The following is a 14683-nucleotide window of genomic DNA, read 5'->3' as shown; positions in this document are numbered from 1 at the left end:
TTATTAAGATTTGGTTTTCTCCTGTGATTCTGTCTCATGTCAATTTAATTCTTAGACCAGCCAGAGGGACCTAGAGGGTAGAGTTCTTTCTCCCCTATGATGTATGCAACCATATGTCCACTCATGGTCCTTTGTCCCAGGAACCCCCTTTCCACCTGCAGCAGAATTCCAAGCCCTCTCCAAGATTTCTGTGAATTCTTAGAAGGTTTATGACCTCATAGTCACATCTGGCTTTAAACTCCTGGAATAATTCCATTCACAGAGTTAGGGACCTTCTCCCCATGGGGCATGCTATTTATGTCCTCTGACGCATCACCTCAGACATGAAACTCAGAAACACACTGTATTTTCTTTAAAAACCCACTTTTAAAAATTGCTTGTATTTCTACTAAATTTCACTGAAGTAAAAGGTAAAAGTAAAAAGATGATGGAGAAGGGGTTTATATCATAGAAAGAAAATAATTTCAAATAGAACTGTATATACCCTTTCTGGGATATAAGGTATGAACATCTTCAACTTTACTGGATAATATTAAGTTGTTTTCCAAAGTAATTGTAGCGATCTACAGGCCTATCAGCAGTAGATAACAAGTAGATAATATTCAGTTGCTTTTAATCCTTGATATTATCTGCCTTTTTAATTTTTGCCAATCTGATGACTATAAAGTAGTATATCTTCCTGATTTTAAACTATATTACAAAGCAATAGTAACCAAAACAGTATGGTATTTACATAAAAATAGACATATAGATCAATGGAACGGAAAGAGAGCCCAGAAATAAACCCATGTATATTAATTAATTTATGACAAATGAGCCCAGAATATACAATGAGGAAAGGATATTTCTTCAATAAATGGTGTTGGGAAAAAACTGGACAGCCACATGCAAAAGAATGAAACTGGACTCTTACCTTAGAACATACACAAAAAAACAAAAGATGGATTAAAGACTTGAATGTAAGACCTGAAATCGTAAAACTCCTAGAAGAAAACATAGCAGTAAGCTCCTTGACATTGGTCTTGGCAGTGATTTTTTTTGGATATGACACCAAAAGCACAGGCAACAGAAGCAAAAATAAACAAATGGGCCTACATCAAATTAAAAAGCTTCTGCACAGCAAAGGAAACTATCAAAAAAAAGGAAAAAGCACCTACAAAATGGGAAAAAATATTTGCAAACCATATATCTCATAAAGGTTAGTATCCAAAACATATAAGAAACTCAGGGGCTGGCCCCGTGGCTGAGTGGTTAAAGTTCCACACACTCCACTTCAGCAGCCTGGGCTTGCAGGTTCAGATCCCGGGTGCAGACCTACTCCACTCATCAGCAGCCATGCTGTGGGGGCATCCCACATACAAAGTAGAGGGAGATTGGCACAGATGTTAGCTCAGGGCAAATCTTCCTCAGGAAAAGAAAAAAAAAACCGTAAAACTCAATAACAAAAAGACAAATTACCTGATTAAAAATTGGGCAGAGGATCTGAATAGACATTTTTCCAAAGAAGACATCCAAATGGCCAACAGATGTATGAAAAAGTGCTCAACAACATTAATTATCAGGGAAATACAAAACCAGAATGAGCTATCACCTCATACCTAGTAGGATGGCTATTATTAAAAAGTCAAAAGATAATAAGTGCTGGTGAGGATGTGGAAAAAGGCAACCCTTGTACACTGCTGGTGGAGTGTAAATTGGTACAGCCACTATGGAAAACACTATGGAGGTTCTTCAAAAAATTAAAACTAGAACTACCATATGATCCAGCAATCCCACTTCTGAGTATGCATCTAAAGAACATGAAATCACTATTTTGAAGAGATATCTGCACCTCCATGTTCATAGCAGCATTATTCACAATGACCAAGACACGAAACAACCTACGTGTCCACCAATGGATGCATGGATAAAGAAATAAAGAAAATTATACATACACAATGGAATATTATTCAGCCTTAAAAAAGAAGGAAATCTTGCTACTTGTGACAACATAGATGAACCTGAAGGACCTTATGCTAATTGAAATAAGCCAGATACAGAAAGACAAATATTGCATGATCTCATTTAGATGTGGAACATAAAAATGTCAAATTCATAGAAACAAAGAGTACAGTAGTGACTACCAGTGGCTGAAGGGTGGGGGAAATAGGGAGATGTTGGTCAAAGGGTACAAACTTTGAGTTACAAGGTTAATAAATTCTGGAGACCTAACGTATAGCATGGCAACTATAGCTAATGAAAATGTACTGTATACTTGAAATTTGCCAAGAAAGTAGATCTTAAGTGTTCTCATCACACACACAAAATGGTAACTGTGTGAGGTGATGAATATGTTAATTAGCTTGATTGGTGTAATCACGTCACATTGTATACATATATCAAAACATCATGTTGTACACCTTAAACATATACAATTTTTATTTGTCAATCATTCCTCATAAAGCTGGGGGGAAAAAAGAAACCAGCCACCCAAAAAATATCTGCTATTGGATTTCATTTATATGAAATTCAGATATACGAAACTAATCTATGGTGATAGAAAGCAGAAAAGTAGTTGTTTACAGGTAGGGAAAGGAGATTTATGGAAAAGAGTAAAGGGAACAGTCTGGGGTGATAGAAGTATTCTATATCTTGATTGGAGTGGTTACATGGGTTTATACATTTATCGAAACTCATTAAACTGCATCCTTCAGATATGCACAGTGTTAATTATACCTCAATAAAAATATGTTTTTAAAGTCCTTACTCTACCATTTTCTTGTTACTAGTAATATTGGTATTGTATTTTTGAAATGTCCTCCTGGACCTTAAAGTCTAGTGGAGGCTACAGACCAGCAAACAGACCATCATCATACTGTGCAGGAAGTGTGCTGAGTGCAAAAGGTCTGGGCCCCTCGGGGCTATGTAAGAGGGCCCTAACTCCCATTTGGAGAGTCAGGGAAGGTTCCTGAGAGAAAGTAAAGTCTACACTAAGAACTGGAGGAGGGCAAGCCCCGTGGCTGAGTGGTTAGGTTTGCGCATTCCACTGCAGCGGCCCAGGGTTTCGCCAGTTCAAATCCTGGGTGCGGACATGGCACTGCTCATCAGGCCATGCTGAGGCGGCGTACCACATGGCACAACTAGAAGGACCCACAACTAAAAATACACAACTATGTACCAGGGAGCTTTGGGAGAAAAAGGAAAAAGAAAATCTTTAAAAAAAAAAAGAACTGGAGGGGGAGTGAAAGTTGTTCAGGCAAACGGGGGCGGGGGGGAGGGGGAGGCCGGAGGGAGGTGTTCCTGGAAGATGGAACAGGAGAGGAAGACAGAGATGACCTGTTGACTTTATCCTAATATGGGGAGATTTGGGAGACTTTTTTTTTTGTTTTGAGGAAGATTAACCCTGAGCTAACATCTGCCACCAATCCTCCTCTTTTTGCTGAGGAGGGCTGGCCCTGAGCTCACATCTGTGCCCGTCTTCCTCTATTTTATATGTGGGACGCCTGCCACAGCAATGGCTTGCCAAGCAGTGCATAGATCTGTGCCCAGGATCGGAACCAGGGAACCCTGGGCCGCCAAAGCGGAGCCTGGAAACTTAACTGCTCCGCCACCGGAGAGGGCCCTGGAAGCCTTTTAAGTACAAAAGTGACACAATAATAATTGTTTTAGAAAGCTTATTTTGATGGCAAGATTGGAGGCAAAGAGACCAGTTAGCAGGTCAGTCGCTGCTGGCTAGAGAGGCTGGTGTCCTGAGTGAGGGCTCTGGCCATGGAGACAGAGAAGTGCACAGGTTTGAGAGAGACTTAAAAGGTAGAACCAATGGGACTTGGTGGCTAATTGGTTGGCGGGGGATGAAGGAGAGGGAGGGGTTAATGATGCCAGCTAGTTACTAGCCTGGTTACTGAGTAAAGGGGTGGGGCGCTTCACTAGGGTGCTGAACATGACAGAAGGAGCACATTTATGAGGGGCGATGTTGAATTCATTTGGGGGCGTATTGAATTGGATTTTAAGCCTGAGAGAGACGGGGGCAGGGTATGGATTTTGGAGTCATCAGCATTTAGTCGTTCATAGAAATATTAGGACTTGATGAGCTGCCAGGTGAAGGAGCCATAGGGAAGAAAACAAAAATTTATCAGAGAAAGGGAATCATTGTCAGATTGTGAGAGGAAGGTGGGAAATCAGGATAAATTCTTTCATCTCCAATTTCTTATTCTTTCTTTTTTTTTTTTGAGGAAGATTAGCCCTGAGCCAACATCTGCCAATCCTCCTCTTTTTGCTGAGGAAGACTGGCCCTGAGCTAATATCCATGCCCATCTTCCTCTACTTTATACATGGGACGCCTACCACAGCATGGCTTGCCAAGCAGTGCCATGTCCTCACCCAGGATCCGAACCGGTGAACCAGGGCTGCCAAAGCAGAACGTGCGCACTTAACCGCTGTGCCACCAGGCGGGCCCCTCCAATTTCTTAATATGAAAAATATCAAACATAAAGAAAAGTTGGAAAAATAGTTCAAGGAATACCTGTGTAGCCTCTACTTAAGTTTAATAATTGTCAATATTGCCATAATAGCTTTATATTTGTTTGTATGTGTGTGTATTTTTCATTTTGCTGAATTATTTGAAAGTTACACTTCGGTATGCATTTCTTAAAAATAGGGACATTAACACATATAACTACGATATCGTTATCACACCTAAGCAATAATGAAGTTATTACTTAAGATAATGTAATATCCAATCCATATTCAAGATTTCCCTGTTACCCTGGGAATAAATAAATAAAAAACATTTAATATCTCACACGGTTTGTGTAGGTGGGGAATTTGGGAACAGCCTGGTGGGTGGTTCAGTCTCTGGTCTCAGGAGGCTACAGTCAAGATATTGGCGAGGATTGCTGTCATCTGAGGACATCACTAGGGCTGGCAGATCTGCTTCTGACATTGCTCACACCCACTAGCACATGGAGGTCAAGGTGGTGCTGGCTGTTGAGGAGGCTTTGATTTCTTAACCCAGGGTCCTTGCCCTGGAGCTGCTTGAGGGCAGCTGGCTTCCCCAAGAGCTAGTGACCTAAGAAACAGCAAGGCAGAAATAGCAATGAATTCTATGACCCGGCCTTAGAAGTCACACCTGTCCTTTCCAGGACACCCTATTGATTACACAGGTCAGTCCTCTTCAGTGTGGGAGGCGAGTGGACAAGGCATGAATTCCAGGAAGCAAAAATCATTGAGGGCTCTTGTGGAGTCTGGCTACCACGATCTGGATCAATCCTTCCATCTGTTTTCCTCTCATGACGCTAACTTTTTGAAGAGACCAGGCCAGTTAGATTGTTCCACATTCTGGATTTGTCTGATTGTTTCCTCATGGTGTAATTTACCTTGGTCCTCTCTCCTCCGTATTTCCTTAAATCAGAAGTTAGACCTGGACTTGATTAAATTGAGGTTGACATTTTTGGCAAGAATACTTCATAAGTAATGCCATATATGTTGTATTGCATTATAATCGTAACATAATGTCAAATTAGTCCCCTATTTGTGATTCTAGGTTTGATACTTGGTTAAGGTGGTAACCTCTGAACCATCTGTTCTAAAAGTTTTTCCCTTTGTATCATTAGCCAGTAATCTTAGGGTGATACTTTGAGCAAATATCCTGTTCCCTAAAACACTTGCCCAATGGTTTTGGCATTTTATATCCCTATTCCTTCCACTTTCCTACCCATAGATAACTATTTGTTTCTTCTCTATCCTTCTAGTGCTTAAGCAGACACAGTTGGTCCTCATTAATTGTGCGTTCCATATTTGCGAATTCACCTACTCACTATAAAACTTATTTGTAACTCTCAGATCAAACCTGGGGGCTTTCACAGTCATTCTCAGAAACACACAGAACAGTGAAGAATTTGAATTCCCCATCACACAGGTTCTCAGCTGAGGTTGAGTGAGATGACTCTGCTTTCTTGTTTCCTCTTTCATACTATAAACAGGTGTCTTTTCTGAGGCACATTTAGCGCCACGTTTTCTGTATTTTTATAATTTTCTTGGTGATTTTGCTGTTTAAAATGGCTTTGAAGCATAGTGCTGTCTATTGTTCCAAGGCACGAGGAGGCTGTGAGGCGCCTTAGAGAGACATTAGATAAACTTCCCTCAGGCATGAATTATAGTGCCGTTGCCCTGAGTTCAATGTTACTGAATCAACAATATATATTAAAGATGTCTTTAAACAGAAACACACGTAAAACAAAGTTATGTATTGATCAGTTGATGAAAATGTTGTGACCGGAGGCTCAGAGGGACCTAACCCTGGGATTATTTCCCCTGGGAGCAACGATTATTTGCTATTTCAGTGTTGGTGGCACTTTTATAGAACATAACTACCTCCAATAATGAGAATTGACTGTGTTTATTGATTTTTGTTTCCTCTTCTTTCTTACACAAAAGTTCAAATTTTCTTTGCAGTTTTTTTATCTTTAGAATATATTTCACTGAAAATATACAGAGATCTGTGTTCAAAAATCACTTTTCTCTGTGATGTTATGTTACCAATTTAATATACAGTTAGGTGTATTGGTTTGAGTGTGCTTTCAATTTTAAGTTTACTTTTTTCTTTGAATATGTAAAACATGTACATGGATCAATGGTTGTCTCACCACAAAGGTCTCACTTCCATCCGTACCCTCCTGCCCTTTACAGTTAACCATTTTTCTAGCATCTAGCGTAAACTTCCAGAGGTTTTTTTAAACTCAAAAACAAGTAAATATGCATCTATACTCGTATTTCCCCTCCGTTACCATCCTTTGCTTTTTGTTTTAAGTTCACCATATACTCTGGAGGTCCCTGTACATCAGTACTTAGAAATTGTCCTCGCGTTTCACAAGGCTGCGTGTGCACTTGTAAGCACTCATGGGTTTACTCATGGAAGGCAGCGTTTTGAAGTGCGGCACATTAATAGCCCACTTGCTGGAATCAGGCTGAGTTCAAATCCTGCCTCCACCACCTACTGAGCGTTTCGTCTTGAGCCAGCCATCTACCATCTCTGTGTCTCAGTTTCCTCATCTTTAGAATGAAGATGCTGACAAAAACAGCACCCAGCTCATTCGGCTTGATGAGCAGTACAGCAATTGACACCTTTAACAGGGCTTATGACAGCGCCTGGCGCGCAGGAAGCCCTCGACCTAAATAAAACGCGGGGTGGGCGGCAGTGACAGCGACTTGTAGTAGCTTCCAGTGGACGTCGGGGGAGGCCCAATGGCGAGCACTTCCAGGGGTGTGAAGAAGGGACCGTGGTCCACAGGGGCCCCCGGGCACTGCCAGGGGTGTGAAGGAGGGAACGTGGTCCACAGGGGCCCCCAGTCCCAGCAGAGCCCGACGGGTCGCGGGAGGTCGAGGGCTGAGCTGAGAGGGTGTCTCGGCGAGGGACCTGGGATAAGGGCAGCACGTTCCCAACCGGAGCCCAGCGAAGAACGCTGTCGCCTCCAGTCTCCGGGGGACAAAAGAGGGTAGGGTCGTCTCCTGCTCCAGCCTCCAGCCCGTAGGCTGGGGGAGGTGCCATGCGCCCCTCGCAGGGAAAGGGACCTGGAGGGGCGGGGCGGGGCCGAAAGGGGACGGGGCGGCTAGGGGTGGGGGCCACGAGGGGGCGGGCCCCAGGAGACTAGGGGCGGGGCTACGGGGGGCGGGGCTATGAGGGGCGGGGACAGAGCGGCTAGGGGGGCCATGAGGGGCGGGGCTATGAAGGGACGGGGCTTCTAGGGGCGGGGTCAGGAAGGGACGGGGCCAATGGGGGACAGGGCGGCTAGGGGCGGGGCCCGGGGGCGGGGCCGCGGCCGTGGCGCCAAAACGCGAGCATGGCGCCGGAGCGGCTGCGGAGCCGCGCGCTGTCCGCCTTCAGGCTGCGCGGCCTGCTCCTTCGCGGGTGAGTTGGCCGCGGGGAGGGGAGGGGAGGGCCAGGGTCAGGCCGCCGCGCGGGCGGAGAAGGGGTTCGGCCCTTAAAAGGCTCTAAGGCGCGGGGCGGGTCCGGCCCGGGCTTGGGGCTGCGACGCCCCCCGGAGTCCCCGAGGCGCGGGGTGGGAAGTGCCCGCCGGGCGGGGCGAGGGGCTGGCCCGCGCCGCGCTGCGCAGGGGGCGGCGGATCCGGGCGGCGCTGTGCCCCGGGCCCCTCTCGGTCTCGCCCGCACGGTGGGGCCTTCGCAGCCTCCGCCGGCGCTGCTGAGCGCGGGTGGGGGCCCCGGGAGAGCGCGGTGCGGGGCCGGCGACAGCTCTGTGGCTGAAGGTTGCGCCCTCCCCGCCCTCCCGAGTTGGGGTCGGGTGTGATTCCTGGAGGGCTCAAAAGTGGGCAGGTTCGAAGCCTGTTCCTAGGTGTCCTCGTTTTTAATTTTTTTAAAGATTTCCTTTAGAACTTCTCTGATAGTCAGGTTTCCTGGCCATATCCGTGTTTTCTAGGACTTAGAGAGTGAAGCTTTCCAAGATTTTTCTCATTAAATCTGCCTCTTCTTTTTTAGAATTTGATATTTTTTACATGTTTAAATACCTGCTGGAAGGAATATACTTTTCTGTACCACGTTTTGGTTGCTCTTACTGTGTGTGGAGAGTGTCTTTGTTTTTGCTTTAAGGATGAGTTTTATGGGCCTTTTAACTTTGCTTTTGGGTTAGTGGTGAACAAGGATATGCCCTGGGAGAAAGCAGTGAGTATGTTCATTGATCCCTGACATTTTGAAAATATGAGCGATTGATCAATCAATTTTTCTTTTTTTTGACTTAGAATTTGACTTAATATTAAGCTGTCATTCATTAATTAACTCAGTCAGAAATACTCTGAGATCTGTTAGCAGCAAAGCCCTGTTCTGGGGCAAGGAAGGACAAGAGAGAGTAAGACATTGTGGCGCTCCCAGGGCAGATAGTGTATTAGTTATTTATGGCTGCGTAACAAGTTACCCCAAAACTTAGAGATTTAAAACAATACACACTGATTTTCTCACATTTTCTGTGGTTCGGGAATTCAGGTTGGCTTAGCTGAGTCCTCAGCTTCAGGGTCTCTCACGGGACTGCCGTCAAGATGGGGTCATGTCAGATGTCACTTGGGCAGGCTTTGCTTCCAAGCTCATTCAGTGGCTGTCAGGATTGTTGGACTGAGGGCCTCAGTCCTTGCTGGCTGTTTGCTGGAGGCCTCCCTCAGTTCCTTGCCATGTCGGCCCTTCTAACATGGCAGGTTGCTTCACCAAAGCCAGCAAGAGTTCTGCCAGCAAGACAGAAGTCACAGTCTTTTGTAACCTAATCAAGGAAGTGACATTTTGTCACTTTAGAAATTTTATTTTTAAAATTACAATACAGTAAAATGTTTCATCACAATTGCTATATTCTATTGTTAGAAGCAAGTCACTAGGTCCAGCCCACACTCAAGGGGAGAGGATTGCACATGGGTGTGATTACCAGGAGGCGTGGATCATTAGGAGTCATCTTAGAACTCTGTCTACTGTGGACATTAAATAATTCACAATTTAAGTTCAATTGTGAAAGAAGTTCTGTGATAATGTATAACAAGGTGGCTGCTCTGGAGTCAAGGCAGGCTTCATTGAAGAAGTGGTTTGAGCTGAGTGTTGAAGGATGAGCAGGACTTGAGTAGGTGAAGGGAAGAATGAGGGGAAATGACCATGTCAAGCCCCGGCGGCAGGAGAGCCCCAGGAAGGCCAGAGATGCTGGCTGAGTCTAGTGAGATTCAGCAGGGGCCAGCGCCTATATGGCTTCACGGGCCTTGAGAAGGCCCTAAGATCCTAAGAGCTGTCCCAGGATTCACCCAATAAGTGTGTGATTGTAGGGACTTAATCATCAAGTGTTTATGGGCCACCTTGAGTGTTCTTAGCACTCTGACAAAGGATGACACAGCTCCGGTTCTCAAGAAGCATCATCTATACTAAATTGGAGGGGTGTGGCAGCCACACATGAAACATTCAATAAGCAACCAGAGGTATAGAACAAGTCGTGTGATGACTCCAACAATAATATTGACGTAAAGTGTAAAGTGGTGTGCTGTGAATACAGAATGGCATGTAATGAGCTAATTAAGTAGGCAGTGCTCATTCTGAGCAGTGATATTTAAATCAGGGATTCATGTCATTTTTAAATTTAAATTTCAGCTTTATTGAGTTTTTTTTAGGTGAGGGGATTCATGTGATTTTAGATTTTTTTTTTAGATTTTATTTACTTTTTTCCTTTTTCTCCCCAAAGCCCCCTGGTACATAGTTGTATATTCGTTGTGGATCCTTCTAGTTGTGGCATGTGGGACGCTGCCTCAGCGTGGTTTGATGAGCAGTGCCATGTCCGCGCCCAGGATTCGAACCAACGAAACACTGGGCCACCTGCAGCGGAGCGAGAGAACTTAACCACTCGGCCACAGCCCCGATTCATGTGATTTTAACATGAGCGTTGCTTCTATGACCATATCCAAATGTCAAAGTTTTCTGTAGCCTAGTGTTTTTCTGATTTTACTATTGAAATTACTGGAATTTACTTTAAGGGAATGCATTATCAGCTTAATAAGTACATGTTTGAGTGTTATGTTCAGAACATTGAAGCAGACGGAGCCCTGCCTTAAATGTGAGGCAATGACTAGTACGAGGTGACTGTGCTATCAGCTCTAAGGTGTGGGAAAGGGGGATTTTAACCGTTTCAGGAGGGAGGGGAGACGGCAGCAGTGGGCTGGACTAGGAAGGCTTCTTCGTAGAAGGACGTGCTTCGGGGCTGTAAGAACGGTGATGTTGGCAGGGGATCGAAGGAAGAATTTGTCCAGGAAGCACAGGAAAGTTGAGCCCTCCTTGCAGGGAGGAGAGAGTGGGTCTACTTTCAATCCAGATGGATGCGTGTTTGCTAGTTTTGGCATAAAACTTTTAGCCTTAATTACCACTGACCTGCCTTGTCTTTTCTTTCCCTCTCTTATCAGTGAGGCGATTAAGTACCTCACAGAGGCTCTTCAGTCTGTCAGTGAAGTAGAGCTTGAAGATGCGCTGGAAAAGATCATCGACGCGGTTGAAAAGCAGCCCTGTAGGTGACGTCTTCTGATAGCGCTTCAGCTGTTTGTGTAGGTCTGCATCCTCAGTTAGGTCTGTAGCTGAAGGAGAAAGGCGGATTCCACATGCAGATGTCCCGCATTACGGGCCAGGCTGCTGCGAGCGCTTCTTCCCGGGCCGGGCGGGACCTCTAGTTCCGCTGGAGACTCTCACAGCTCTGCCCCTGGGGAGCTGTCACCGCCGTCTTTCTGCACTTGACTTCTGGCTTTGACCCGGTCCTTTATGGTCCCTTTTGTCACTCTGCAGGCCTGTTACTTAAGTTAGGTGCTCCTAAATGTTTAGGGGGAAAAAGAGTAAGTGAGCAGGGCTAACTCTGCCTTCTTCAGCCTTTCTTTAGGCGTCCTTTTGTTAAATACATGACCTTTACCCTAGCATGGGCCTACAAAGGAGAAATGCTCTTCTAGAAAAAAATGCTCTTCTAGAAATACTCTTCTAGAGCACTGAATCATAGACGTGGGTGCAGCTTGCTCTTACAGAGTGTTTTATAACTGAATTTATGTTACTAAACAGGACTAAGATAAGTAATGCATTTGACTGTGTATTAAGGTATTACGTGTGTACCTAAGTGTGGAAATTAAGGTATTTGAGATACAGCTTTTGTTATTCTGACCTAACACTTCTTTCCTCCTAAAAACTATGTAATGAAAGTATCAGAATTGGTGTTTGCAGGTTATTTTTAGGAAAAAAGCTATCTGTGGAAAGAACTGATTTTTATGCCTCTTTTTAAAATTTGACTTTGAAATTTTTCAGTGTCATCAAACATGATCGAACGATCTGCAGTGGAGGCGGCCGTCCAGGAGTGCAGTCAGTCTGTGGATGAAACTATGTATGTGGATAAACAGACTTTCCTCCCCGTGGAGGTGTTGTTGAGTGCTTATTTTGCATTATTTTATTGGGATAATAATTATTGGTCATTATTTCTGCAGTGGTCTTTTTTCTCAGTGTTTCTTTTTTAAGTGATAGCCTGCATTATAAACCTCATTATTAAAGGACTCACTTTTTCGTAGTATTTGAGACGATAGTGGTGTTTGTACCATTACCAACTTTTGCCACTTACCCGCTGATCTGACTTTATATTCTGCAAGCTACGAATGAATTGAAGTGAACATTCAGAAGTACAATTTACTTTTGCTCTCAGGAAAGTGCTGAGTCCGGAGAATTCAGTGACTTACCTTGGGTCACATGGTGAATGGCAAGTGAGGGCAGAACCTCAGTTTATGACTCTTGCCCCTTTCTCATGCTATTAGAGTTAGAAATGTGTAAGGCAGTGATTTTTCTGGGTTTTATTTCCCTAGTGTCCCTCTTGTCTCTCCTCCTTTGAATATAATACTTCTTTCCAAATTCACGGGGTTTAACTGGGAGGGAAACATTAGGAAAAATGGACAGGGAGATAGTTTTAACTTTAGTAATTTTTTCCTGTTTGGGCAACGGAAATCATTGAAAGGAGTCCATGACCTTACTTTGGTTGGTAGTTTTAATCTTTTCCCTGTTGCACTTATTAGAGCTGCTAAAACATAGAGAAATCGAGGAATTTTAATTTTACCTTTGCAAACTCATTATTTATGGTGCTAGGGGCTATTGATGCCCCTATAACCATCAATAGAAATTCAAAATGATTGCATGGAAGTGAAAGGATTAGAATCCTAAAATGGGCATTAAAGTTATCTGTTGTCTCTGTCAAGCTGTTGATATGCTACAGTCAGCTGACGTAGAGGGCCGTGGGGACTGAATGGTAAATGATCAGAAAGTCATTATATTATAGCACAAGAGAGAGGCTCTCATTTTTATAGATGAAGAAATGGCGTGATAGGTTAGATAATTTGCCAAGATTGATCCACCAGGAAAGGTGGAGCTGTGGCTGGATTCTAGGTTTTTTCAAGTCCAGATTCTCTGCTGCTGTACACTTAGTGCTATCACCGGGCTAGCATGAATGTTTTTTGACCGTTTTTGATTTGGGAGATGAACAGATATAATTTTGGGGAAGATTTTTTTGGTTGGAATATTTATGCAGTAGTGCTGTGAATTCTTTAAAACCTCTTTTAAACATGATTATGTTATTAACAGTGTCTGAAAGTAAAATTATTTTGTTGATGTTCCTTCTGCAACACTGTAAGTGTCAAGGCTATGGCCAGAATTTTGGGGGTCCTTTTTCTGTTTTACAACTTTTCCTGGGACACTTTTGCATAATATTTTGGATTAAAAAATTGTTGAAAATGAATCATATCCTTTAATAATAATATTTTAGCTCATAAAAGTAGTACATATGGCATATGGGGAAAGACATTTTTCCTTTTTGAGGAAGATTAGCCCTGAGCTAACTACTGCCAATCCTCCTTTTTTTTGCTGAGGAAGAGTGGCCCTGAGCTAACATCCATGCCCATCTTCCTCTACTTTATATGTGGGACACCTACCACAGCATGGTGTGCCAAGTGGTGCCATGTCCACACCTGGGATCCGAACCATCGAACCCCAGGCCTCCGAGAAGCGGAATGTGTGAACTTAATTGCTGCGCCACCGGGCAGGCCCCGGGGAGAGACTTCTTTATGATGTGACTATTTTATATGTAAATGCTCTTTTCGACAGATGACATTCTTACTTAGAAGTTAACTTGATTAATTTTGTCTTTTGCTTGAGAGTATTGGCAATGCTTTCTTGTCTCTTGAAAGGAAAATCACAAGCTAAAAATTTTACCCCCATATAATTTTTGACACTATAACAAATTGTGTACATGACCAGTGAAAAGTAGTATGTGTAACATAATATTATAATATGAGTTTTCATGTTTACCTAGAATACTTATGTTTTAGTAAATTGGGTCTGTGTTTTTGTGGGATGTTTTTCAGAGAACATATTTTCAATATCATAGGAGCATTTGATATTCCACGCTTTGTGTACAATTCAGAAAGAAAAAAGTTTCTTCCGTAAGTATACCATCTATTGGTTTTAAGATAATTTCAGATGTATACTTTTTTCAAAATAGTCTCATGTTTCATTTGGCCTACTTTAGTATATTATGATAGTCAGAAATGATATTTCTTTTTTATCTAGTCTTTTAATGACCAACCACCCTGCACCAAATTTATTTGGAACAGCAAGAGATAAAGCAGAGCTGTTTCGTGAACGATATACCATTTTGCACCAGGTAAGTTGGGGGGTAAGACTCAGGGATAATCAAAGGATGGAATTGTGTAGTCTAACTTTTGTCATTCAATAGACTATTGTTGGGCTCTCTGTGTTTGAGACCATATAGGGGATGCAGAAATAAAAATCCATACTTTCTCCTTAGTAATCAGGATGATGATAAAAATGGCACCCGATGTTCCTTCCATGCTTTTGATATGCTGGGGCCTGTGCTTAGCCCTTAACAGACATTATTTACCTTGTTTAATCATCACATCATCAGTGTATGTATAAATGTTGTTATTATTTCCATTTTACAGAAGAGGCTCCGAGGTCTAGAGAAGCTTAGTAACCTGCCCAGAGATCCATCTAGTAAGTGGAGACAGGGTTTGAACTCGGTCTGACTCTGGAGCCAGCCTTTGCCTAGTGCACTGCACTAGCTTCTAGCACCTTACACTCAGTGAAGTTAGACATTTGCAGAAATGAAATATAAATGTGCTATAACAGAGATACAAGCAGAGTGCATTCACT

The 14683-nt window shown here is 43.3% G+C and overlaps 1 protein-coding gene across 4 annotated transcripts in view; it reads left to right on the top strand.

Annotated features, from left to right (window-relative positions):
• Positions 1-14683, top strand: part of POLE2 (DNA polymerase epsilon 2, accessory subunit) — a 38780-nt gene that overhangs the window by 3039 nt on the left and 21058 nt on the right. For 2 of the 4 annotated variants that reach the window (XM_070242361.1, XM_023624690.2), the window contains exons 1-4: positions 10094-11006; positions 11783-11858; positions 13876-13953; positions 14081-14174. In XM_070242361.1, coding sequence (XP_070098462.1) covers positions 10721-11006; positions 11783-11858; positions 13876-13953; positions 14081-14174 — 534 coding nt within the window. In that variant the 5' untranslated portion in view covers positions 10094-10720. Of the gene's footprint in view, positions 1-7779; positions 7886-10093; positions 11007-11782; positions 11859-13875; positions 13954-14080; positions 14175-14683 lie in introns of those variants that run through there. The other 2 variants (XM_023624686.2, XM_070242380.1) reach the window with 2 other exon arrangements.

This window comes from Equus caballus, chromosome 1 (genome assembly GCF_041296265.1).
Source record: "Equus caballus isolate H_3958 breed thoroughbred chromosome 1, TB-T2T, whole genome shotgun sequence".
Taxonomy (NCBI): Eukaryota; Metazoa; Chordata; class Mammalia; order Perissodactyla; family Equidae; genus Equus; species Equus caballus.
The sequence above is the reverse complement of the archived record's forward strand: the minus strand, read 5'-3'. Positions and strand labels throughout refer to the sequence as shown.